Source organism: Caenorhabditis elegans, chromosome III (genome assembly GCF_000002985.6).
Source record: "Caenorhabditis elegans chromosome III".
NCBI lineage: Eukaryota > Metazoa > Nematoda > Chromadorea > Rhabditida > Rhabditidae > Caenorhabditis > Caenorhabditis elegans.
The window spans coordinates 12336714-12359363 of record NC_003281.10 but is presented as its reverse complement, the minus strand read 5'-3'; the positions used below and the strand labels follow the sequence as shown (position 1 = coordinate 12359363).

Here is a 22650-nt window from a genome sequence, read left to right as displayed (position 1 = left end):
GGGAAAAATTAACAAGCTTTCCTTTTCGGGTTTTATTTGTGCTCTTATGTCAACTGTGTCATTGCCCCCCTCATTTTAACTTAAAAATTATCCAATATTACACTTCGGGTTGAAGTTTTGGCAAATTGCCAAAATTTTGAAAAATATGAGCTTTTGAGAAAATCCAAAGCAATGTCGTATGTTCCAACCCCTATTTTTTTTCAAAATTTTGGCAATTTTCAAAATTTACTTGAAAAGTTTTATTATGATATTCAATCATTTTGGCACCATATGAGTAGTTTTTAACACTTTCTCCACTGGCGCTACTCCACCTTTAATTCTAGTATTTTTATTAATTTCCGAAAGCATTGACTGACCATCTGAAAACCTGAAAAATGTTTGTTTTATTAGTTTTCGAAAGCGCCGCCAAAGTAGGCGCTTCATACGAGAGACGCAGATCGAACAGAAACAATTGATTATTTTTTAACATTAGGAAATATGGACAATATAAATCGATGGCGTTATCTAATTTCTTACAATTTTTCAAACGCTTTCCAGTCAAGTTTTTTCGTGTTTTCCCTGTACAACTGAATTCTTGACTGAGTAGAATAAATCGAATTTTCACTATCAAACTTGCACCCCATTTTTCAACTTTGACGGCTTATATCTCGGTTCACAATACGTGCGAAATAATTTTCTACATTTTGCCTGTTGACACTTTTCATAAGTTCATGACAATCAAAATATAAGCCATCAAACTAGATTAATAGGGGCGCAAGTCTAGTAGAGGGAAAAATGGTAACACAAATATACACTTTTTTGGAAATTGGGAAAAAAGTTGAGCTGCAGCATTGAAAAATGAACAACTTCGTCTTGGATTCGGCACATGTCGATATTGCACCTTCAGAGAGAAGCACTTATCTGGTTCGTCTATTTTTTGTTTCTTGAATTACGCAAATGAATCGCTGCAGGACAATGGATGGACTGAAATGATCAATGATGTTGATACTAACAACGAGTGTGGATTGGAGATAACTTTGGTATGTACACCAGAAAAATTAATGAGATCTGAAAATCGGAGAGGAAAGAATTGGGAAAAGTTTTTAACAATACATTCATTTTAGGTTGAAGACGCAGTGGGAAAGTTTATCTTTAACAATGATTAAATTACGTTTTTTTAGAATCCTAAAGATTTCCATGCCGATAATAATTGGATTATGGGAATCGCGAAGTCAACTGAAAACGGTTTGTTTTAAAAAACTAGAAAAAAGTATTTGTGTTGAATGTGGAGTCAGTGGGGAAGTTGATGAAATTCACTCTGAAAAAAAAAAACGTTTTTCAATAGTCAACACTTTTATAGATCAAAATCCGCCGCCGTTCATTTCATACGAGACTCCACCGGATCCGTTGTATAACCGTTAGTGCTCAGAGGTTATCACTTAATAAAACAAATTTTATTTAGACTCTGACACTGATTGGGGACTTGAACAACAAGAGGATCGGAATGAACAAACGGCTGGTCGTGAGCTTGCAATAATAGAACAGCCGAGGGAGCTGATTCTGGAAATTACCCCACCGCAGGCTCCGTCTCAAGATCGACTGCCAACGATAGAAGGTGCGTTAAAGTGTTAGAAGAAATTTCTTCAGAACAATAACTCCATTATTCAGATTATTATCCGCCAATCCAGACGATCAACTCAGAAGGACATGAATTTTTTAACGATAATGATAGTAAGTTTAGCAAGTGAATCTGTTTTTGTGAGAAACTTATCATAGTTTCTTGTTTTCTTATTTGAAAATTGAATTGGGATTATTTCTGGCAAATATAGTAAGTAAGACCTTTTTGAAAAAAGGATTTTTTCTGAAGCTGCAAGCCAACCTCTCGCATGGCTTACGAACATCGAATATTCAGCTAATAAAATTTATAAAATAAAACAGGAACATTTAATTTACATGACAAACGTTTCCAAATTCTGTATACAACTAAAGGTATGGGTACATTTGAACAATGAGAAGTCCGGCTAGTAGTGAAAATGCTCAAAACCGCTGTGATGCTTAAATGACAAAATGACATTATAAAAAGTTTCGAAAAGTGGAGAAAACTCAGTATTATAAATTTGAAATTTCATTTAAGTTGCCCAGGAAAAGTAATAGTTTACTACATATGCAAATTATGAGAGTTCAAATCTACAGCGAACTCGAAATTCCACAAAAAAAAACAAATTTGTACAAATATTCACACTTGATCTTATAATGTAATCACTGTTTCAGTCGAAAACACGAGAAGTGTTTCAATTCCAATTTCTCAAACCGAAATTACATCTACTCCCGTCCATTTGTCAATGCAGGTACATCAAGCTCCCCACAATATGATGAACAATCATACTACTCCACCTTTGAGTATGTTTTTTACTAGGAATAAACATAACATTTGAAACTTTAGATTTGCCAACTCATAGGCCAAAATCCTCAATTCGAAGAATGCCTGCAAAGAAGACACCAAGCGTGAAAAGGGTAACAAACAAAACTGCCATCAAAAAGATCCCTGCCGAAAAACTACCAGGAAAAAAACCTAGAATGACAAAAATCGAACGGATGAGCATGGTAATCTTTGAATTTTCAACATTGTTTTGAACGATTCTGATTGGATCTCCAAAACTATTTTTTTCCAGACACCCGAAGAAAAAACAAAACACATTAAAAAACAGAACAGGACAAACACCGCCACTTACGATTTAAAGCAAAAAAAGAAACTTGAGGATGCGCAGAATAAGAATCTGGAAGTTGAATCACTTGTGAACGAAACCAAGTATAAGACACAACTCAGAAGGAACAAAATTGTGGAAAAGTATCAAGTTCTATCGGAGCGATATAATACACACTATTTTTACGGGAGCTTCGAAGACTTCGTTGGGAAGCTCCAACAAGAGGAATATAGGAAAATGAATGAGATAACGGCGGAAAACAGGGAAGATATTGGAAATCTAAAGGAAGTAAGATTTTTTAAATACACTCTGTGAATATCTGTTATTTAAAAGTTGATTCAATTTTAATGTTTAAAAAAATTTCAAACCTTTCACATATAAGAAAAGAAATTATATTACTGACTAGGGAACCGTCCCATCGGACTTGCATATGAGACCTATGCCATTCGATAGCCCATATCTTAAAACGGTTACGTGAATTTTTAGCGGCAAAACTCCAGAACCAAGCTCACGGCGGGCTCTCAAAGATCCTAAAATAGCACTGTAACGAAGCGTTGTAACGATCTAAACAAGCAGTTTTCTTAATTCACTTTGGTAGCTCATATCTCCGTGGATAATTTTTTTATAGAAAAGTCATCAACTGATAAGTTGTTGATATTGTTGTAAAAAACAAGTTTGTAGTTGAAAGTTTTTTACCAAAAAATTTCTGTTTGAGAGAAAAGCATTAGAAACGGAATAGCAGCATAAAAATAACAACAGCAGTTGCCGCACTTCACGCGATATTGGCTTTTCTGTGAAAAAGTTATCCACGAGATATCAGCTACCAAAGTGAATATGGAAAATTGGCCCTCCAATGCTTCGTTAAAGTGCTATTTTCGGATCTTTGAGAGCCCGCCGTGAGCTTGATTCTGGAGTTTTACCGCTAAAAATTCACGAGTAACCGTTTTAAGACATGCACTATCGAATGGCACAGGTCTCATATGCAAGTCCGATGTGGGCACTTTCTGACGGTCCTTTAGTGAGTAACGCCAAAAAAACATGAGCGGTGCGTATTTTCAAATCTTCCTAAATATATATTAGCGCGTAATGTTTTTCTCTGCAGGTCTACAAATTTGAGGGTTAAATTAAAACCATTATGCAAAATTGACCAAGTATGATCTAAAAGTAGGCAATTTTCTAGTGCTTTTTGGAATTTTTACCTCAAACTGCCACACACATTTTCGAAAATGTTTTGCTATGTGGCCGTGAAAATAAATAATATCGGCCACCGATTTTGTTTCGCGAGCGCGTCTCAACGAAAAGTTTTGTAGGTCTCAGTGTTTGGTTTTTTATTTGATCTTATTCCAGATGTATTCAGCTGCTGAGAAATTGATAGAAACAGCGAAGGGATCGAGCAAAACACGCGCGAAGCAAAGTGCAAAGACGAAGATGTTAGAATATCAAAACAGATGCGGAGAAGTGGAAATCGAAAAGCTCCAAGCAATTTCGGAAACATTGGAGCAGATCGCAATGCATATAGATCAATTCGTATTGGAAAATGGTATCCCTGATGATATTTTCCACGACGGTCTTCGGGCAGATATGTTCGAACCACCATAAATGATAGAGTTGTAAAAATCCCATTTTTCGCTGTATATTTGTATATTTTTGCTCAATCTCGTAGTGTGCCCAGTAATTTAAATATTTTTCTTTTCCCGGTACCATACAATTTTCTAAAAACTTTATATTTTATATTTCTTGTAATATGTCCGTACTTTGAATAATGAACCGTATTTATTGATATTTTCAGATAAAGTCAATTGCTGCTTCAAATTGAGATCAAACACAAATTTTCTTCGATTTCGGGGCCTCATCATCCGATTCCTTGCTATTTTCAGACTTGACCACCAGTTTCTTCGCCTCTTCCATAACTTCCGCGTAATTGGAGGGGGTCATCTGAAAAAATTAGAGTATGTAATGTCTCTACTAATTATTTTTTGCGTATCTGTGGCGTGGTTTTGTACTACACTCGGACAAGTTTGAGCATATTTTTGGCCAAAAAATTCGAACTTGTCCTCGTGTAGTACAAAATTCCGTGCCACAGGATTGCATAATAACGCACTTCAGTCTCCAAAATATGAAAAACTGCATCAATTGCACAATGACTGGACCACTCGTGTATCTGTGTGCCGGCCCACAGCTCGGCGACGTTCCCCTCACGATATTCACGAACTTTGTATGATGGAGAGTTCAAAGCCTGGAAAATTAAATTTTATTATTATTAGAATTGTTACCGTATTTCCTCTATTAGTCTTGCAGCCTCTATTAGTCTTGCACCCCTATTAGTCTTGCACCCCTACGGACCAATCGAAAATTAGTCTTGCAGCCTCTATTAGTATTGCATGCAAGACTAATAGAGGAAATACGGTAATAGTCTTGCACCCCTATTCTTGCCAGACCAGCAGTATTTTGTCAAAACTTCAACAATTTTGCCAGTTTTTAGCTAAATTAAATTTTAAAGTGTTCAAATAATAGATAAAATAATATAAATATATATATATATTGTACGATTTTGACTGTTTCATGTCTAATTTTTGACGATGAATGGTAAATTTTACAAAGCTATTGGATCTTCGAAAATTAGTCTTGCAGCCTCTAATAGTCTTGCACCCCTACGGGTCAATTGAAAATTAGTCTTGCATGCAAGACTAATAGAGGAAATACGGTATATTATTGAAACGTGAAAACGCGCTCCACGGATAATAAGAAACGCTCCACCCACGAACCATGGGTCTCGTTAGGTTTTTGGTCGAAAAACCGGTCTGAATTCCCGATTTTTCCGCCAAATTCTTAACGAGACTTCAATTGCCCGTGGAGCGCGTTTTCTGCGTCCTTATAACTACCCCGTGAGCCAAGAAATTGACGACAAACAATGGACGTGCCCGTTGTGCACAACTTTTCGGAAATTCGAACCATGGAGAATCAGTGAGACAGATTTTCGAAATACGATCGTCTCCGCCAAACTTTTTGAGCTGAAATTTAATGAAATTATATGATTTTGGCGGGTCTCGACGCGACAAATTTTTGTTAAATAGAAAAATGTGTGCGCCTTTAAAGAGTACTGTAATTTAATTTTTCACACGATTTTTTTTCGAATAAAAATGCATTTTTAACTATTTTCCGCTGTTTTTAAATTTGAAAACAGATTTCAGGACTTTTTTCGGCAAAAAAAAAGCGAAAAAACGGGGTTTTTAAGGCAAAATTCCATGTTTTCCTCAATTTTGGGTCTCGAAGCGACAAATTTTTGTTGAATACAAAAAAGTGTGCGCCTTTAAAGAGTACTGTAGTTTTAAATTTTAGTTTCTGTGAAATTTATCGATTTTTCGTAGTTTTTCTAAATAAAAATATTTTTTAATCGAAAAAATTTAAAAAAAATCGCGAAAACTAAATTAAAAAAATTTTTTTCGATTTTTTTTCAAAAGATTAAAAAATATTTTTATTTAGAAAAACTACGAAAACTCGATAAATTTCACAGAAACAAAAATTAGAAATTACAGTAATCTTTAAAGGCGCATACCTTTTTTTCTTATTCCTTGAACACAATTTTGTCGTGGCGAGACCTGAAACAGGGGTTTTTGCCTTAAAAAATCGCGAAAATGTCGATTTTTCGCCAAAAAAAGCTGAAAATAGTTTAAAATCCCATTTTTATTCAAAAAATTCAGAAAAACAGGGATTTTCGCCTTAAAAATCCGGAAATATGTCGTTTTTTCGCTTTTTTTGCCAAAAAAAAAGCTGAAAATATATTAAAATTGCATTTTCCTTTAAAAAAATCAGAAAAACAGGGATTTTTGCCTTAAAAAATCGGAGAAAAGTCGTTTTTTCGCTCTTTTTTAGCCAAAAAAAAGCTGAAAACAGTTTAAATCCCATTTTTATTCAAAAATTCAAAAAAACAGGGTTTTTTTGCCTTAAAAAATCAAAAAAAAAGTCGATTTTTTCACTCTTTTTTGCCAAAAAAAAAGTGCTGAAAACAGTTTAAAATCGCATTTTTATCCAAAAACTCAGAAAAACAGGGTTTTATGGCTTAAAAATTCGGAAAAAGTCAATTTTTTCGTTCATTTTTAGCCAAAAAAAAGCTGAAAACAGTTTAAAATCGCATTTTTATTCAAAAATTCAGAAAAACAGGGATTTTCGCCTTAAAAATCCGGAAATATGTCGTTTTTTCGCTCTTTTTTGCCAAAAAAAAAGCTGAAAATAGATTAAAATTGCATTTTCCTTTAAAAAATTCAGAAAAACAGGGATTTTCGCCTTGAAAAATCGGAAAAACATCGATTTTTTCGCTTTTTTTTGCCAAAAAAGTGCTGAAAATCCCACCACACTGGCTGTGTCGTAACCACCACGACTGTGAGCCACCACGTAGATGCTCTTAGCATTCGATGGCTCAATACACGCTATCCAGACAGTTTCAGCGTGCTCGACAGGTGTGCGGGAGTACTGAAAATCGATTTTTCAGCGAATTTTTCGAAATTTCCCGGGTTTTTTCACACCTTCAAATCCTGATCTTTACTTTCATTCAAATTAGTGTTCATCACCACAACACCCCATCCATTTTCAATAGCTCTTTCGATATACGGAATCTGAGTTCCACACTCCAAATTATCATTGATAATGAGTCTACGAGCCCATTGTCCGGCTCTGACGACACCGCTTCCGTGGATCAATACTAGAAGATTTGCAGCTTTTTTGAAATTTTTCGACACAAAAATGAAGCTTAGATCCTCATCCTCGTCGGTTTTTCCTGGAAGTTTTAGCTGAAAAAAAATTTTTTTTTTTGATTTTTAAATTTTTTTTTCCATTTTTTAAAAATTTCTTAATTTACCGCCTTTCTCTTCAGCCCACAACGTGTCTCCAGAAGCTCATAAACTTCCAGATCAACTGCTTCTCCCAGTTCTTCATAATCCTCCTGTGTAGTGAATTTGAAGGGTTTTTTGTCCTTCTCCGTTTTCAGCACGCCTTTTTCGTCGAAAAAGTACCCGAGTTTCGCCAAACTTGACATTGTTCACTGAAATTTATTTGAATTATTCGCAAAAAAACTGGTTAGAACAGAGAAAATTTCCGAAAAAACAATTTTTAAAATTAAAAAAAAAAAAAAATTTCCTGGCCGCGACCGAGGTTTCTCTCGTCCACACGGCGCAATCGCGCTCTGTTGGCAATCTGGCACAATGCCAATATTACACTGAATTTATATTTTTGCACGAAAAACTCTGGATTTAAAGTCGATTTCGCCTGTTTTCATTGGTTTTTTTCGTTTTTTCGTTTTTAAATTAAATATTAATTCAAAAAATCGATTTACAACGTATTTTACAGCTTTTAATGGCTCTGGCGTGCACCGACTCTGCAAATTCCACATTTTCACGTGTCGACTCACCGACTTCCGGCCCATCGGACCAGCTAACAACTCATGACTTGGATCGGTAGCAGTTTTGATATAAAAACAATAAAATATCAACAAAAAAAAAATATTTTCAGCCACATAGAAAAGCTGATGAGATGTGAGCTCATCGCGGAGCAAGATGTCAAAACACTTTGCGCAAAAGCTCGTGAAATCCTAGCGGAAGAGGGCAACGTCCAGGTTATCGATTCTCCGGTGACGGTTGGTTGGATAAAATCGATTTTTAAATCAAAATTTCCATTTTAAATTCTATTTCCAGATCTGCGGAGACATCCACGGCCAGTTCTACGATTTAATGGAGCTCTTCAAAGTCGGCGGACCAGTGCCGAACACCAACTATTTGTTCCTCGGAGATTTCGTGGATCGAGGCTTCTATTCTGTGGAGGTGCCCCCGCTTTTTTGCAATTTTCCTGGCGAAAAAATTGCAAAAAAAACTCCCAAAAAATCGATATTTTTCCAGACATTCCTTCTACTTCTCGCACTGAAAGCTCGCTATCCGGATCGAATGATGTTGATCCGTGGAAATCACGAAAGTCGCCAGATTACTCAAGTCTACGGGTTCTATGATGAATGCCTTCGGAAATATGGAAATGCGTCTGTTTGGAAACATTGTACCGAAGTTTTCGACTACTTATCACTTGCCGCTGTAATTGATGGGAAGGTTTTCTGTGTTCATGGTGGATTATCCCCGTCGATTAGTACTATGGATCAGATTCGTGTTATTGATCGGAAGCAGGAGGTAAAACGCAAAAAATATGCTGTTTTTAATGGAATTTTGCTTTGAATTTCGGTTAAAATTCGGTGAATTACAATTTTTTAAATTTCCGGCATTTTGCCGAATTTGCCGGAAAGTTTTAAAATTTTCGAAAATGAAAATAACCGACAAATCTGCAAATTGCCGGAATTTAAAAATTTCCGGCAAATCAGCAAACCGGCAAATTTGCCCAAAATGAAAATAACCGGCAAATCGACAAATTGCCGGAATTAAAAATTTCTGGCAAATCGACAAACTGCCGTAATGAAACTTTCTGGCAAATCGACAAATTGCCGAAAATGAAAATAACCGGCAAATCGACAAATTGCCGGAATTAAAATTTTCTGGCAAATCGGCAAATGTTCGAATTAAAAAATTTGTGGCAAATTGGCGAAATTGAAAATTTCCGGCAAATCGAAAAATTGCCGGAATTAAAAAATTCCGGCAAATCGGCAAATTGCCGTAATTAAAAATTTCTGGCAAATCGGAAAATTGCCATGTTTAAAAATTTTCGGCAAATCGGAAAATTGCCGAAATTGAAAATTTCCGGCAATTCGTCAAATTGCCGGAATTTAAAAATTTCCGGCAAGTCGGAAATTTGCCGAATTCGCCGGAAAAACGGCAAATTGCCGGAATTAAAAATTTCCGGCAAATCGGCAAATTGCTGGAATTGATAATTTCCGGCAAATCGGCAAATTGCTGGAATTGATAATTTCCGGCAAATCGGCAAATTGCCGGAATTTAAAAATTTCCGGCAAGTCGGAAATTTGCCGAATTCGCCGGAAAAACGGCAAATTGCCGGAATTAAAAATTTCCGGCAAATCGACAAACTGCCGAAAATGAAAATTTCTGGCAAATCGGCAAATTGCTGGAATTGATAATTTCCGGCAAATTTCCGGAATTAAGATTTTCTGGCAAATCGGCAATTTGTCGATCATGAAAATAACCGTCAAATCGACAAATTTCCGGAATTAAAATTTTCTGGCAAATCGGCAAATTGCCGAAAATGAAAATAACCAGAAAATCGGCAAATTTCCGAAAATTTCCGTTTAAAAAAAAATTTCCGTTTTTTTCATTAAAAATTTTTTTTTTTAATTTTCAGACTTTTTTCTAATTTTTTCTCATCAAAATCGACCAATTTAATTTTTATTTCATTTATTTCGATTTTTTCCCCGAAAAATACTAAAAAATTCAAAAAATAGTCTCAAAATCAGAAAAAAACCACAAAAACGCGATTTTTGTCTTCAACCAATCAGCGATTCGCTCCGCCCACTTTTCAACCAATCAGATGGAGTGGGCGGAGTTTGAGTTCTCATTTTGGAGGGAATTCAAAATTGAAAAATCTTTTTATTTTTCTGAATTTGATACTATTTCGGATATTTTGAAGCGAAATTTCAAAATTTACGTTAAATTTTTCGAGAAATCACTTTTTTCCAGCGGGGCGAAGGTTTTGCAAGTCTGCGGTTTGCTATATTTCGATTTACGGAGAATTTTGTAATACACACGGACAAGCGTCGATTAATTTTTTAATTTTTTCTAATAGTAAATTTACAGTTTTGGGCCATTTTTGCCAATTTTTTTTGGTGTTCAACATTAAAAATTGGGTCCATATATATATATTTTTTGAATAGTGTTTACAAAAAAAATTACAGAACTGAAGAACAATTCGAAAAAAAAAAAAAAACGCTTATCCACGTGTAGCACAAACTCCACCGTAAATCGACAGAAATCAAACCGCGCCGCAGGTTTGCAAAACCACCGTTCCGCCTCAAAAATTGAAAAAAAAATCAATTTTTTAATCAAATTTTGTTCGTTTTGATAGAAAAACGTATAAATTTGTGCTAAAAAAGCGAAAAAAAATTCTGAAAATTTCCAGGTTCCCCACGACGGTCCAATGTGTGATCTACTGTGGTCGGACCCCGAAGAAGGAAATGTTGGATGGGGCCTAAGTCCACGCGGAGCCGGTTATCTATTCGGAGCGGACGCGTCGAAAACGTTTTGCGAAACGAACGGAGTCGATTTGATCTGTAGAGCTCATCAATTGGTTATGGAAGGATATAAATGGCATTTCAACGAGAAAGTGCTCACTGTTTGGTCGGCGCCCAACTATTGTTATCGGTACGGGATGGATTTGGAAAAAAAACGGAAATTTTTTTTTCGTGAAAAAGACGAAAAATTAAAATTTTTGGTCACTTTTTTATCATTTAAAGTATAATTTTTAGGAAAAAATACAATTTTTTTCTGAAAATTTGAATTTTCCCGCTAAAATTTGTTTCCAAAAAATTTAAATTTTCCCGCCAAAATTTGATTCCAAAAAAATTCAAATTTTCCGGCCAAAATTTGTTTCCAAAAAATTTGAATTTTCCCGCCAAAATTTGTTTCCAAAAAATTTGAATTTTCCCGCCAAAATTTGTTTCCAAAAAATTTGAATTTTCCGGCCAAAATTTGTTTCCAAAAAATTTGAATTTTCCCGTCAAAATATGTTTTTAAAAGAAAATTTAAATTTTCCCGCCAAAATTTGTTTCCAGAAAATTTGAATTTTCCCGCCAAAATTTGTTTCCAAAAAATTTAAATTTTCCCGCCAAAATTTGTTTCCAAAAAATTTGAATTTTCCCGCCAAAATTTGTTTCCAAAAAATTTGAATTTTCCGGCCAAAATTTGTTTCCAAAAAATTTGAATTTTCCCGTCAAAATATGTTTTTAAAAGAAAATTTAAATTTTCCCGCCAAAATTTGTTTCCAGAAAATTTGAATTTTCCCGCCAAAATTTGTTTCCAGAAAATTTAAATTTTCCCGCCAAAATTTGTTTCCAGAAAATTTGAATTTTCCCGCCAAAATTTGATTCCAGAAAATTTGAATTTTCCCGCCAAAATTTGTTTCCAAAAAATTTGAATTTTCCCGCCAAAATTTGTTTCCAAAAAATTTGAATTTTCCCGCCAAAATTTGTTTCCAAAAAATTTGAATTTTCCCGCCAAAATTTGTTTCCAAAAAATTTGAATTTTCCCGCCAAAATTTGTTTCCAAAAAAATTTACACTTCCCGCCAAAATTTGTTTCCAAAAAATTTGAATTTTCCCGTCAAAATATGTTTTTAAAAGAAAATTTAAATTTTCCCGCCAAAATTTGTTTCCAGAAAATTTGAATTTTCCCGCCAAAATTTGTTTCCAAAAAATTTGAATTTTCCCGCCAAAATTTGTTTCCAAAAAATTTGAATTTTCCCGTCAAAATATGTTTTTAAAAGAAAATTTAAATTTTCCCGCCAAAATTTGTTTCCAAAAAATTCAAATTTTCCCGCCAAAATTTGTTTCCAAAAAATTTGAATTTTCCGGCCAAAATTTGTTTCCAAAAAATTTGAATTTTCCCGTCAAAATATGTTTTTAAAAGAAAATTTAAATTTTCCCGCCAAAATTTGTTTCCAGAAAATTTGAATTTTCCCGCCAAAATTTGTTTCCAAAAAATTTGAATTTTCCCGTCAAAATATGTTTTTAAAAGAAAATTTAAATTTTCCCGCCAAAATTTGTTTCCAAAAAATTTAAATTTTCCCGCCAAAATTTGTTTCCAGAAAATTTGAATTTTCCCGCCAAAATTTGTTTCCAAAAAATTTGAATTTTCCCGCCAAAATTTGTTTCCAAAAAATTTGAATTTTCCCGTCAAAATATGTTTTTAAAAGAAAATTTAAATTTTCCCGCCAAAATTTGTTTCCAGAAAATTTGAATTTTCCCGCCAAAATTTGATTCCAGAAAATTTGAATTTTCCCGCCAAAATTTGTTTCCAGAAAATTTGAATTTTCCCGCCAAAATTTGTTTCCAAAAAATTTGAATTTTCCCGCCAAAATTTGTTTCCAAAAAATTTGAATTTTCCCGTCAAAATATGTTTTTAAAAGAAAATTTAAATTTTCCCGCCAAAATTTGTTTCCAAAAAATTCAAATTTTCCGGCCAAAATTTGTTTCCAAAAAATTTGAATTTTCCCGCCAAAATTTGTTTCCAAAAAATTTGAATTTTCCGGCCAAAATTTGTTTCCAAAAAATTTGAATTTTCCCGTCAAAATATGTTTTTAAAAGAAAATTTAAATTTTCCCGCCAAAATTTGTTTCCAGAAAATTTGAATTTTCCCGCCAAAATTTGATTCCAGAAAATTTGAATTTTCCCGCCAAAATTTGTTTCCAAAAAATTTGAATTTTCCCGCCAAAATTTGTTTCCAAAAAATTTGAATTTTCCCGCCAAAATTTGTTTCCAAAAAATTTGAATTTTCCCGCCAAAATTTGTTTCCAAAAAAATTTAAACTTCCCGCCAAAATTTGTTTCCAAAAAATTTGAATTTTCCCGTCAAAATATGTTTTTAAAAGAAAATTTAAATTTTCCCGCCAAAATTTGTTTCCAGAAAATTTGAATTTTCCCGCCAAAATTTGATTCCAGAAAATTTGAATTTTCCCGCCAAAATTTGTTTCCAAAAAATTTGAATTTTCCCGCCAAACTTTGTTCCCAAAAAATTTGAATTTTCCCGCCAAAATTTGTTTCCAAAAAATTTAAATTTTCCCGCCAAAATTTGTTTCCAGAAAATTTAAAATTTTCCCGCCAAAATCACGTAGTGCCAGAGTGTCCCATTTCGGTTTGATCTACAAAAATGCGGGAGAAGTGACGCACTGATTTTGCATGATTAAGAACGTGTTGACGTCACATTTTTTGGACAAAAAAATCCCGCATTTTTTGTAGATCAAACCCAAAAATTTGTTTCAAAAGAAAAATTGAATTTCCCGGAAAACTTGAGCTTTTTTTGCAGTAAAAAAAAACTTAATGAAAATTTTCCAGATGCGGCAACGTGGCGGCAATTCTCGAGCTCGACGAGAATCTCAACAAGGAATTCACAATTTTCGAAGCTGCTCCACAAGAAAATCGCGGAGCACCGGCCAAAAAACCGCACGCCGACTATTTCCTCTAATTTTTTCTCGAAATTTTCTCGAAATTTCTTTCTCGCCCAAAAATTCCGAAGAATCTCCCCCTTTTATATCGCCGAAACACCATTTTTTTCCTTTTTTTTTTGCTCCCACAAAAATATTTCAATATTTAATTATTATTTTCCACACACACACACACATTTTTCTGTAAATGTCCACCCCCCTCCAAATTTTACGGATTTATTTTTTTTTCGACAAAAAAAAGTATTAAAATTTATTTCATGCTATTCATTTTTAAAACCGATTTGATTTGAAACAAAAAAAAACAATTAACCGTATTTGGGGAGTGAGAAATGGGAAAAAAATAAAACATGAAAATGGAATTTTTCACAGAAAAAATCGAAGTAAAATACAATTGATTGGATAAAATGGGAAAGCTGCGACCAATCAGGTGGAGTGGGCGGAGTGGGCGGAGTTCAAAGTCGCTGATTGGTCGGTGAGAAATTGAGAAAAAAATGGATTTTTGAAGCTTTAAATATAACATTTTGGATAAAAATAACTAGTTTTCAAAGATTTTTTAATTTTTTAATATTTTTTTCGCTCAAAAAATCCTTCAGCTTGGCTCAAATTGCTGGAAATTCTCATCAAAAGCCTGCTGCTCGGCAAGCTTGGCACCATCCATGTATCGGTTCAGTTCTCTTGTGATTTGATTGAGTACCACTTTAATCGCATTCGCCTCCCTCAGCTCAACCTCCTCCTTTTTGAGATTCAACTGATGGTCGGCGATCTCGAAAGCCGTCTTCGCACGGGATTTTTTCGAAGCAAACGTATTTTGAGGTAGTCCTGCGATTTTTTTGACACTCGTGTATTGTCCGTAGTCCTGTTCGGTTTTGTTGAAGGCCTGAAAATGTTGAGAATTGGGGAAAAAATTTGATTTTTCACAAAAAAAAAATTTTTTTAAAGTTTTTTTGCCAGTTTTTCTTATGTTTTTTATCACGGATTTCTGGTTTCCCTCCATAAATTGAAATGGAAGAGTTTTTGCCGAATTAGGCCAGGCCATATCTGGGGTAGATTTACGGCGCGCGTTGCGTGTCGCGTCGCGGCTCGATTGTAAAACTAAATGTATTTGTCCGTGTGGAGTACACGTTGTCCGGCGGGGGTGATTGTCAATGGAGCGCGAAAAAATCAATGAGGAAGGCCAGAAGCCCGTGAAAAAGAAAAAATTTAAAAAAAAACTATATTTGATAGTGTTTTTGGATTTTTTGTTTAGTTTAAATTTTTACTTTTTTTTTGTTGCTATTTTGCCAGTTTTTCTTATGTTTTTTATTATCAAAAATCGATAAAAATTGGATTGTTTTGTTTTTTTTACATTTTTTTCGATTTTTCAAAAAAAAAAAGCCTTAAAATTTTGGCAATTTTTCATATTTTTAGAAAAAAAAACTGATTTTTTTGTAAATTTTCAAACCATTGTTTTCCGATTTCATCTATCCCCACACGGGCCCTTTCTGGCCTTCCTCATTGGATTTTTTTTCGCGCTCCATTGATAATCGCCTGCCGGACTCCACACGGACAAATACATTTAGTTTTACAATCGAGCCACGACGCGACACGCAACGCGCCGTAAATCTACCCCAGATATGGCCTGGCCTAGTTCGGCAAAAAACTCTTTCATTTCAATTCATGAGGAAAGCCAGAAATCAGAAATCGTGAAAAATGAAAAATAAAAAATAAAGTATTTTTTAATTTTTTATTTTTTCAAAAATTGATAAAAATTGGATTTTTTAAGAAATTTTTTTTTCGATTTTTTTAGAAAAAAATTTATTTTTTTGTTCATTTTTTTCCAATTTTTTCCAATTTTATCAATTTCACAACCGCTCCGCGCGCCCGCGCGGTCATGGCCGTGGCCGATGTTTTACCTCTTCCAACTGCACCACTTCTCCATTATTGTCATATTGAACTTGCTCGACAGCCTCGGCTTTCGATCCTTGCAATTGATCGTAAAACAGCTCCAGGCTTCCATATGGGAAGTTATTCCCCTGTACTGCGAAAATATTAGTCTCGTAGGCCGCCAATAGGCCATTCTCTTGCATCTCATTCTGACGCTTGGCTTCTTGAACTTTTTCTCTGAGCATTTCCAGCGTCTGCTTGAGCTCTTCCTTGCTATTGTTGCGATTTTTTACGCAATTCTTGGCATTTGCACGATTTTGCTCTTTTTTGCGCTCCAGCTTCTCCTTTTCTGTCTGAAATTATTTAATTTATTACCATTATTAATTCCAAAAAAATTTGAAAATTCGTCGTTTCATCAATTTTCCAGCGTTATTATTTTCCGAGAAACAAAAGTTTTTTGAAAATTTGCAGAAAGTACCGTCGCCGCACAGAAAAAGAGGCGGAGCCTAATTTTGCAACCCTGCGGCACGGGTTTTTTTTGTTGATTTTTAAAATTTTTTCTGTTTAACATTTTAATTCGAAAAAGGGAATAAATCAGGCATAATCAAAAGTTTTTTAAGCGAAAAATCAACAAAAAACCGTGCCGCAGGCTTGCAAAATTAGGCTCCGCCTCTTTTTCTGTGCGACGATGTTCTTTTTTGCAAAATTCATGGAAAAAATTCAAAAATTCTTAGTTTATCCATTTTTCATCGTCTACTTTTCCAAATAAAAATAAAAAAGTTTTGCAAAAATCAGCGTCGCCGCACAGAAAAAGAGGCGGAGCCTAATTTTGTAAGCCTGCGGCACGGTTAAAAAAAATTTTCAATATAATTTTGATTTTCATGGTTTTATTCTTTTTGTTCTAACGAAAGTGTGAAAATGTGAAAAAATCAACAAAAAACCGTGCGGCAGGGATGCGAAATTAGGCTCCGCCCATTTTTCTGCGTCCTTTTTGCAAAATTCACGGAAAATCGAACTTATTGTTAGTGAAAAAGCACTTAAATTCTGAAAAATAGCGAGAAAAAATTGCAAAAATTTGGAAAAAAGCAACGTCGCCGCACAGAAAAAGAGGCGGAGCCTAATTTCGCAACCCTGTCGCACGGTTTTACCTCCATTTTTTGGTGGTTTTTCTTGAATAAAAATTCGATTTTATTTGTCTTTTTCGAAAGAAAAAACTCAACAAAAAAGGAAAACCGTGTTGCAGGCTTACAAAATTAGGCTCCGCCTCTTTTTCTGTGCGGCGACGCTGCTTTTTGCAAAATTCATGGAAAATTGAATTTATTGTTAGTGAAAAAACACTTAAATTTTGAAAAATCGCGAAAAAACAATGAAAAAAAAATTGAAAGCCGTGGCGCCGCACACAAAAATAGGCGGAGCCTAATTTCGCAACCCTGCCGCACAGTTTTTCATCCTTTATTGTTGGTTGTTTTGAATAAAAATTCGATTTTCCTTTTTTGACAAAATTGACTTTTTCGGACGAAAAACTTCAACAAAAAGAGGAAAACCGTGCCGCAAACTTGCAAAATTAGGCTCCGCCTCTTTTTATGTGCGGCAAGGCTACTTTTTGCAAAATTTACGGAAATTCATATGTAAAATCGCCGCAAAATTTCACTTCAAAAGCTCACCAATCGGCTCATTTCGGCTTTTGTCATGCGAGTTCTCTTCTCGCCGCTCGATTTCTCGCCGAGCTTCGCCACTTTTCCGATTTTTCCACCAGATTTGTTGCTGGCTGTGGAGGTACGGCGGGATCTCGTTGGAGCACAAGCATTTGCATTATTGCCAATTGGAGTATATGCTGGGCTTATTGGACCGCTTGTGCAGCAGTAGGATGGAGTGGAAGACGGAGAGAAAAGAGAGGGCTCTGAAAAGAAAAAAATTGGGATTTAAAAAAATTTTGAAAAAATTCACATTTTTTTCCGGCAATAGTGCCGATTTGTCGGAAATTTTCAATTCCGGCAATAGTGCCGATCTGTCAAAAATTTCAATTCCGGCAAATTGCCGATTTGCCGGAAATGTTCAATTCCGGCAATTTGCCGGTTTGCCAGAAGTTTCCAATTCCGGCAAATTTCCGGTTTGCCAGAAATGTTCAATTCCGGCAATTTGCCGGTTTGGCGGAAATTTCCAATTCCGCCAATTTGCCGATTTGCCGGAAATGTTTAGTTCCGCGAATTTGACAATTTGCTTGAATTTTTCAGTTCCGCCAATTTGCTGATTTGCCGGAAATTTTTAATTCCGGCAAATTGCCGATTTGCCAGAAATTTTCAATTTTTTTTTGTTTTTGAAAATTTTTTTTTGGCGGGAAATTCAAATTTTTTGGCAAAAAAATTTTGGCGGAAATTCAAATCTTCCAAGAAAACCAACACGCAAAAAATTAGTTTTTTTTCCTTTTTAATGCAATGCCTGTAGGCAGGCGGGTAGGCAACGGGAAAATTATTTAATTTCGTCAATTTGCCGATTTGCCAGAATTTTTCAATTCCGGCAACTTGCCGGTTTGCCGGAAATTTTCAATTTCGTCAATTTGCCGATTTGCCAGAAATTTTCTCACTTTCTTCAATCGCATACTCATTCTGATGGAAATGAGCATTTGCATACGTCTCATCGGTAATTTGCATTCTTTGGATCAAGAATTCCGGCTCATTCCCATTGTAAGCAGGCTGCTGCTGCTGGGCTGAAAATATTGGAAATTAAGCCTTCAAGCCTTTAAGCCTTTAAGCTTTAAGCCTTACCGAATGGCTGAAAATCAACAAATCCGTAGCCATTTTCCTGATATGTGGCGGCTTCATCAGCTTGTGCTGGGCGTTGTGGATTATCGAAATCTGCAAAAAAATTAGAATTCGGATGAAACACGGTTTGATCTACGTTGATCTACAAAAAATGCGGCAGACTTTTCAACTGACGTCACATTTTCCTGGGCAAAAATTTCCCGCATTTTTTGTAGATCAAACTGTGATGGGACGACAGCCTGGCACCATGATGACTAACCAATTTCCGTTTTAATAACAGTCTCCCGTATCCGGAAAGGAACAAAAATGTAGACATTCATTTTTTCCGCTAATTATCAGCAATTTTTTAAGTTAAAAATGAACCAACGAATTAAGAATGAGCAAAAAAGAACACCACTTTATTAGTCTATAAAACCGCCAATTTCTCTTATCAATTTATATATATATATATATGTCCGCCTGTAGTATCCCAATACCACGCCTATTTTCGCCTATTTCGGCATCAATTAGCGACGGGTCAAAAAATCAGAAATGATTGATTTATTATGAGGAATAATGTGAAATTAGTTGGTTTAATTAGGAATGAAACCTGATTTATTACAATTAAAATTGCAAAAAAATATGAGGAAGAAAATATATTTTTTTCAATTTTCAACGGTAAAAACTGTAAATTCCAAAAATCGATCAGCAATTATTTCCTATTATTTAAATTCCTTTAAAATAATTGCCAATTCAACTATCATAAATTCGTAAATAAAACATTTTTTAATTCGCCACTCTACTTTAAAGGCGCACGGTGCTTTCTAAGTGGGTCTCGCCACGATCTCAGCACGGGCGGGCAAATTTTAAAGATTCGCTCATATGATGTATGATGTCATATGTAGAAAATTGTAATATTTATAATTCTAAGGTGCACAGGGTGGGGGAGAACGATTTTTTCCGGCAAATCGGCAATTTCGCCGGAATTGAAAATTTCGGGCAAATTGAGAAACCGGCAAATTGCAGGAATTGAAAATTTCGGGCAAATTGGGAAATCGATGGAATTGAAAATTTCCGAAAAATCGACAAATTACCGGAATTGAAAATTTCCGGCAAATCGGAAAATCGATGGAATTGAAAATTTCCGGCAAATCGGTAAATTGATGGAATTGAAAATTTCCGAAAAATCGGAAAATCGATGGAATTGAAAATTTCCGGCAAATCGGTAAATTGATGGAATTGAAAATTTCCGAAAAATCGACAAACTACCGGAATTGAAAATTTCCGGCAAATCGGAAAATCACAGGAATTGAAAATTTCGGGCAAATTGGGAAATCGAAAAATTGCCGGAATTGAAAATTTCCGGCAAATCGGAAAATCACAGGAATTGAAAATTTCGGGCAAATTGGGAAATCGAAAAATTGCCGGAATTGAAAATTTCCGGCAAATCGGCAAATTGATGGAATTGAAAATTTCCGGCAAATCGGCAAAATCGCAGTAATTGAAAATTTCCGGCAAATCGGCAAAATCACCGGAATTGAAAATTTCCGGCAAATTGGGAAATCGAAAAATTGCCGGAATTGAAAATTTCCGGCAAATCGGCAAATTGATGGAATTGAAAATTTCCGGCAAATCGGCAAAATCGCAGTAATTTAAAATATCCGGCAAATGGGCAAATCACCGGAATTGAGAATTTCCGGCAAAATGGAAAATTGCCGGAATTGAAAATGTCCGACAAATCGGAAAATTGCCGGAATTGGAAATTTCAGGCAAATCGGCAAAATCGCAGTAATTTAAAATATCCGGCAAATGGGCAAATCACCGGAATTGAGAATTTCCGGCAAAATGGAAAATTGCCGGAATTGAAAATGTCCGACAAATCGGAAAATTGCCGGAATTGGAAATTTCAGGCAAATCGGCAAAATTGCCGGAGTTGAAAATTTCCTGCAAATTGGGAAATCGGAAAATTGACGGAATTGAAAAATTTCGGAAATTTGGAAAATTGCCGAAATTGAAAATTTTCGGCAAATCGGAAAATCACCGGAATTGTGAATTTCGGGCTAATCGGCAATTTGCCGAGATTAAAAATTTCCGGAAAATCGGCAATTTGCAAGAATTTAAAATTTCCGGCAAATTGGTAAACCGGCAAATTGCCTAAATTTAAAATTTCTGGCAAATCGGAAAATTGCCGAAATTAAAAATTTCCGGGAAATCGGCAATTGCCGGAATTGAAAATTTCCGGCAAATTGGCAAATTGCCGATATTGAAAATTTTCGGCAAATCGGCAAATCACCGGAATTCACGATTTTCGGCAAATTGGCAAACCGGCAATTTGCCTATTGCCGCCCACGCCTGGCACGCATATACATATAAATCCTGGCTTTATATATGTGCACTTTCGAACTTTTAATATCCAAAAATGTTGCACATGCACAGAGATCGTGACGAGACCCACTCAGAAAAAACATCATGTGCCTTTAAAATGGAATAAATTTTTACGAATTTACTAGGAAAAAAATTACTGAAAACTGATTTTTCGGTGATGCTCTAAAGTATTAATGCTCTAAAGTTTTTCAATTTCAATTATTCCTAATGATAAATTATATAGCTGACCAGCTAATTGATCACATATGCTGCTTATCGTAATAAATGTCATTGATCAGGGAAAAAAATTTAAGTGTTAGCAATTCCGAAGGAAGTATGAATCATGTTTATGTTGCTGTTGCTAACATTTATTTCCGACAAGAGAAATATATGATTTTTCGAGATAATCATCCCTTATACTCCTCCTATCACCATTTTCGGGTGATTTTTATATCATACTTTTTAATACTATATTAATACTATAATATATTACTATATATATATATATATATATATATATATATATATATACTATAATATATGATATATGTATATATTAATACTATAGTATATAATACTATCATTTACTATATATAAAGCGCTTATTCCGTTTGTCCATAGTTTGTAGTCTATGTAGTCTTTGTAGTCTGCAGTTGGGGTACTGTAGTGGTACAATGGTGGCACGGTAGGAGTACTGTATGATTACGGTAGTTTCAGAAAAATTGGTTTTCAGCTCCAGAAGTCAGCTCCAGAAGCCACGGCTGGTATATATATATATATATATATATATATATATATATATATATATATATATATATATATATATATATATATATATATATATATATACAGTGCGAACAACTTCTATCGCGCTTCCAATTATTTTCGAGTTTCAGTACTTTCCAATTTTTTTTTCTCGAAAAACGGTGAATGCCATTTGATTTTAAATGTCAAAAAACCCCTTGTCGTAAATTTTTATCGAAAAATATCAAACACTGCGAGGACTATAGGTCAAAAAGTCTTAAAAACGACCGTGCAACTTCTATAGCGCATATTTTTTGACAAGGGGTTTTTTACGACAATTTACGACAAGGGGGTTTTTCGACATTTAAAATCGAATGGCATTTACCGTTTTTCGAAAAAAATTTTGGAAAGTACTGAAAATCGAAAAAAATAGGGGGCGCTATAGAAGTTGCACGCACTGTATATATATATATATTAATACTATACATCCGTTATATTTATACACCCGTTATTCAACTAACCATAATAACTCTTTATATCCCATTCAACTGCCTCATTCTCCGCGTTTATATAGTTGAGAGTTGGCTCAATTTGGGTCTCGACGCGAAGTTCGAACAATACCTAGAAACCGGTAAGCATTCATGGGCCTAACTCTTATTTAATATACCTTATCCGGATTCTTATCCACCGCCGTCATTTCAACATCCCCTTGATTATTCGGAAGAATCTCCATCGGAGCCAAATCCTCCTCGGCTGGTATGAATGAAAAAGGCTCCGTTCGTTGAAACTCAAGAGAAGCGTTCATCAGGTCATCCGGTATGACGACTCCCTGCGAATAATCGGTTATTGGATGAGGCGGCGCATTTTCAAGGCTAGTTACCAAAAAGTCCGCATCCATCATATCATCATCTTCCGAGAAATCGACGAAATTGTTATTTTGATTGTTCATTTTTGATAGTTTCTTTTCTGAAAAGTGTGCATTGAATTTTCAACTGGGAAATTTGCAGGAAAAAAACAACGGAACGAGTCATCGGATCGGACTTCAGAGAATGCTACAAAGGCTAAGCTATTACCGATCCAGAAAGAGTGTAGTCAGTTGAAGAGACACAGGCATCTGGGGACCCGGGAAAGAGTCAATTTGTGTCGATTTACGGAAGAG

The 22650-nt window shown here is 35.0% G+C and overlaps 4 protein-coding genes and 1 non-coding gene across 7 annotated transcripts; 3 read left to right on the top strand and 2 right to left on the bottom strand.

Annotated features, from left to right (window-relative positions):
• The first annotated feature begins 802 nt into the window (after window positions 1–802).
• Y75B8A.32 (BZIP domain-containing protein) lies at window positions 803–4466 on the top strand. Its single transcript, NM_067204.7, has 10 exons — window positions 803–903; window positions 951–1019; window positions 1161–1224; window positions 1340–1396; window positions 1442–1594; window positions 1648–1710; window positions 2251–2379; window positions 2423–2583; window positions 2652–2972; window positions 4032–4466. The coding sequence occupies exons 1-10, from the start codon at window positions 838–840 to the stop codon at window positions 4281–4283; spliced, it is 1335 nt and encodes a 444-aa protein (NP_499605.1). The 5' UTR covers window positions 803–837; the 3' UTR covers window positions 4284–4466.
• On the bottom strand, window positions 4450–7722 carry Y75B8A.31 (FAM172 family protein homolog Y75B8A.31). The gene is made up of 6 exons (NM_067203.7): window positions 7540–7722; window positions 7208–7471; window positions 7035–7154; window positions 5567–5695; window positions 4786–4920; window positions 4450–4619 (listed from the first exon to the last, which is right to left on the bottom strand). The coding sequence occupies exons 1-6, from the start codon at window positions 7714–7716 to the stop codon at window positions 4503–4505; spliced, it is 942 nt and encodes a 313-aa protein (NP_499604.1). The 5' UTR covers window positions 7717–7722; the 3' UTR covers window positions 4450–4502.
• Window positions 7723–8027: 305 nt separating this feature from the next.
• On the top strand, window positions 8028–14041 carry pph-4.1 (Serine/threonine-protein phosphatase 4 catalytic subunit 1). The gene is made up of 6 exons (NM_067202.6): window positions 8028–8134; window positions 8190–8313; window positions 8372–8497; window positions 8573–8851; window positions 10743–10984; window positions 13670–14041. Exons 1-6 carry the CDS (start codon window positions 8034–8036, stop codon window positions 13797–13799), a joined length of 1002 nt encoding a protein of 333 aa, NP_499603.1. The 5' UTR covers window positions 8028–8033; the 3' UTR covers window positions 13800–14041.
• Window positions 14016–22457, bottom strand: zip-1 (BZIP domain-containing protein; the record flags this gene model as incomplete). Of its 3 annotated transcripts, NM_001383010.3 has the most annotated exons (8): window positions 14018–14656; window positions 15672–15995; window positions 17307–17542; window positions 18227–18349; window positions 18408–18497; window positions 22013–22112; window positions 22159–22320; window positions 22372–22457. In NM_001383010.3, 8 exons carry the CDS (start codon window positions 22438–22440, stop codon window positions 14369–14371), a joined length of 1392 nt encoding a protein of 463 aa, NP_001369825.1. The 3 variants fall into 3 exon arrangements, with proteins under 3 accessions (NP_499602.3, NP_001369825.1, NP_001293607.1); NM_067201.7 differs by having other exon boundaries at window positions 14016–14656; window positions 22159–22457; NM_001306678.3 differs by lacking the exons at window positions 17307–17542; window positions 18227–18349; window positions 18408–18497; ... (1 more) ...; window positions 22159–22320; window positions 22372–22457 and having other exon boundaries at window positions 14369–14656; window positions 15672–15887.
• Window positions 21572–21698, top strand: Y75B8A.55. Its single transcript, NR_052799.1, has one exon. It is a non-coding gene; the product is annotated as an Unclassified non-coding RNA Y75B8A.55 (non-coding RNA).
• Window positions 22458–22650: the final 193 nt, after the last annotated feature.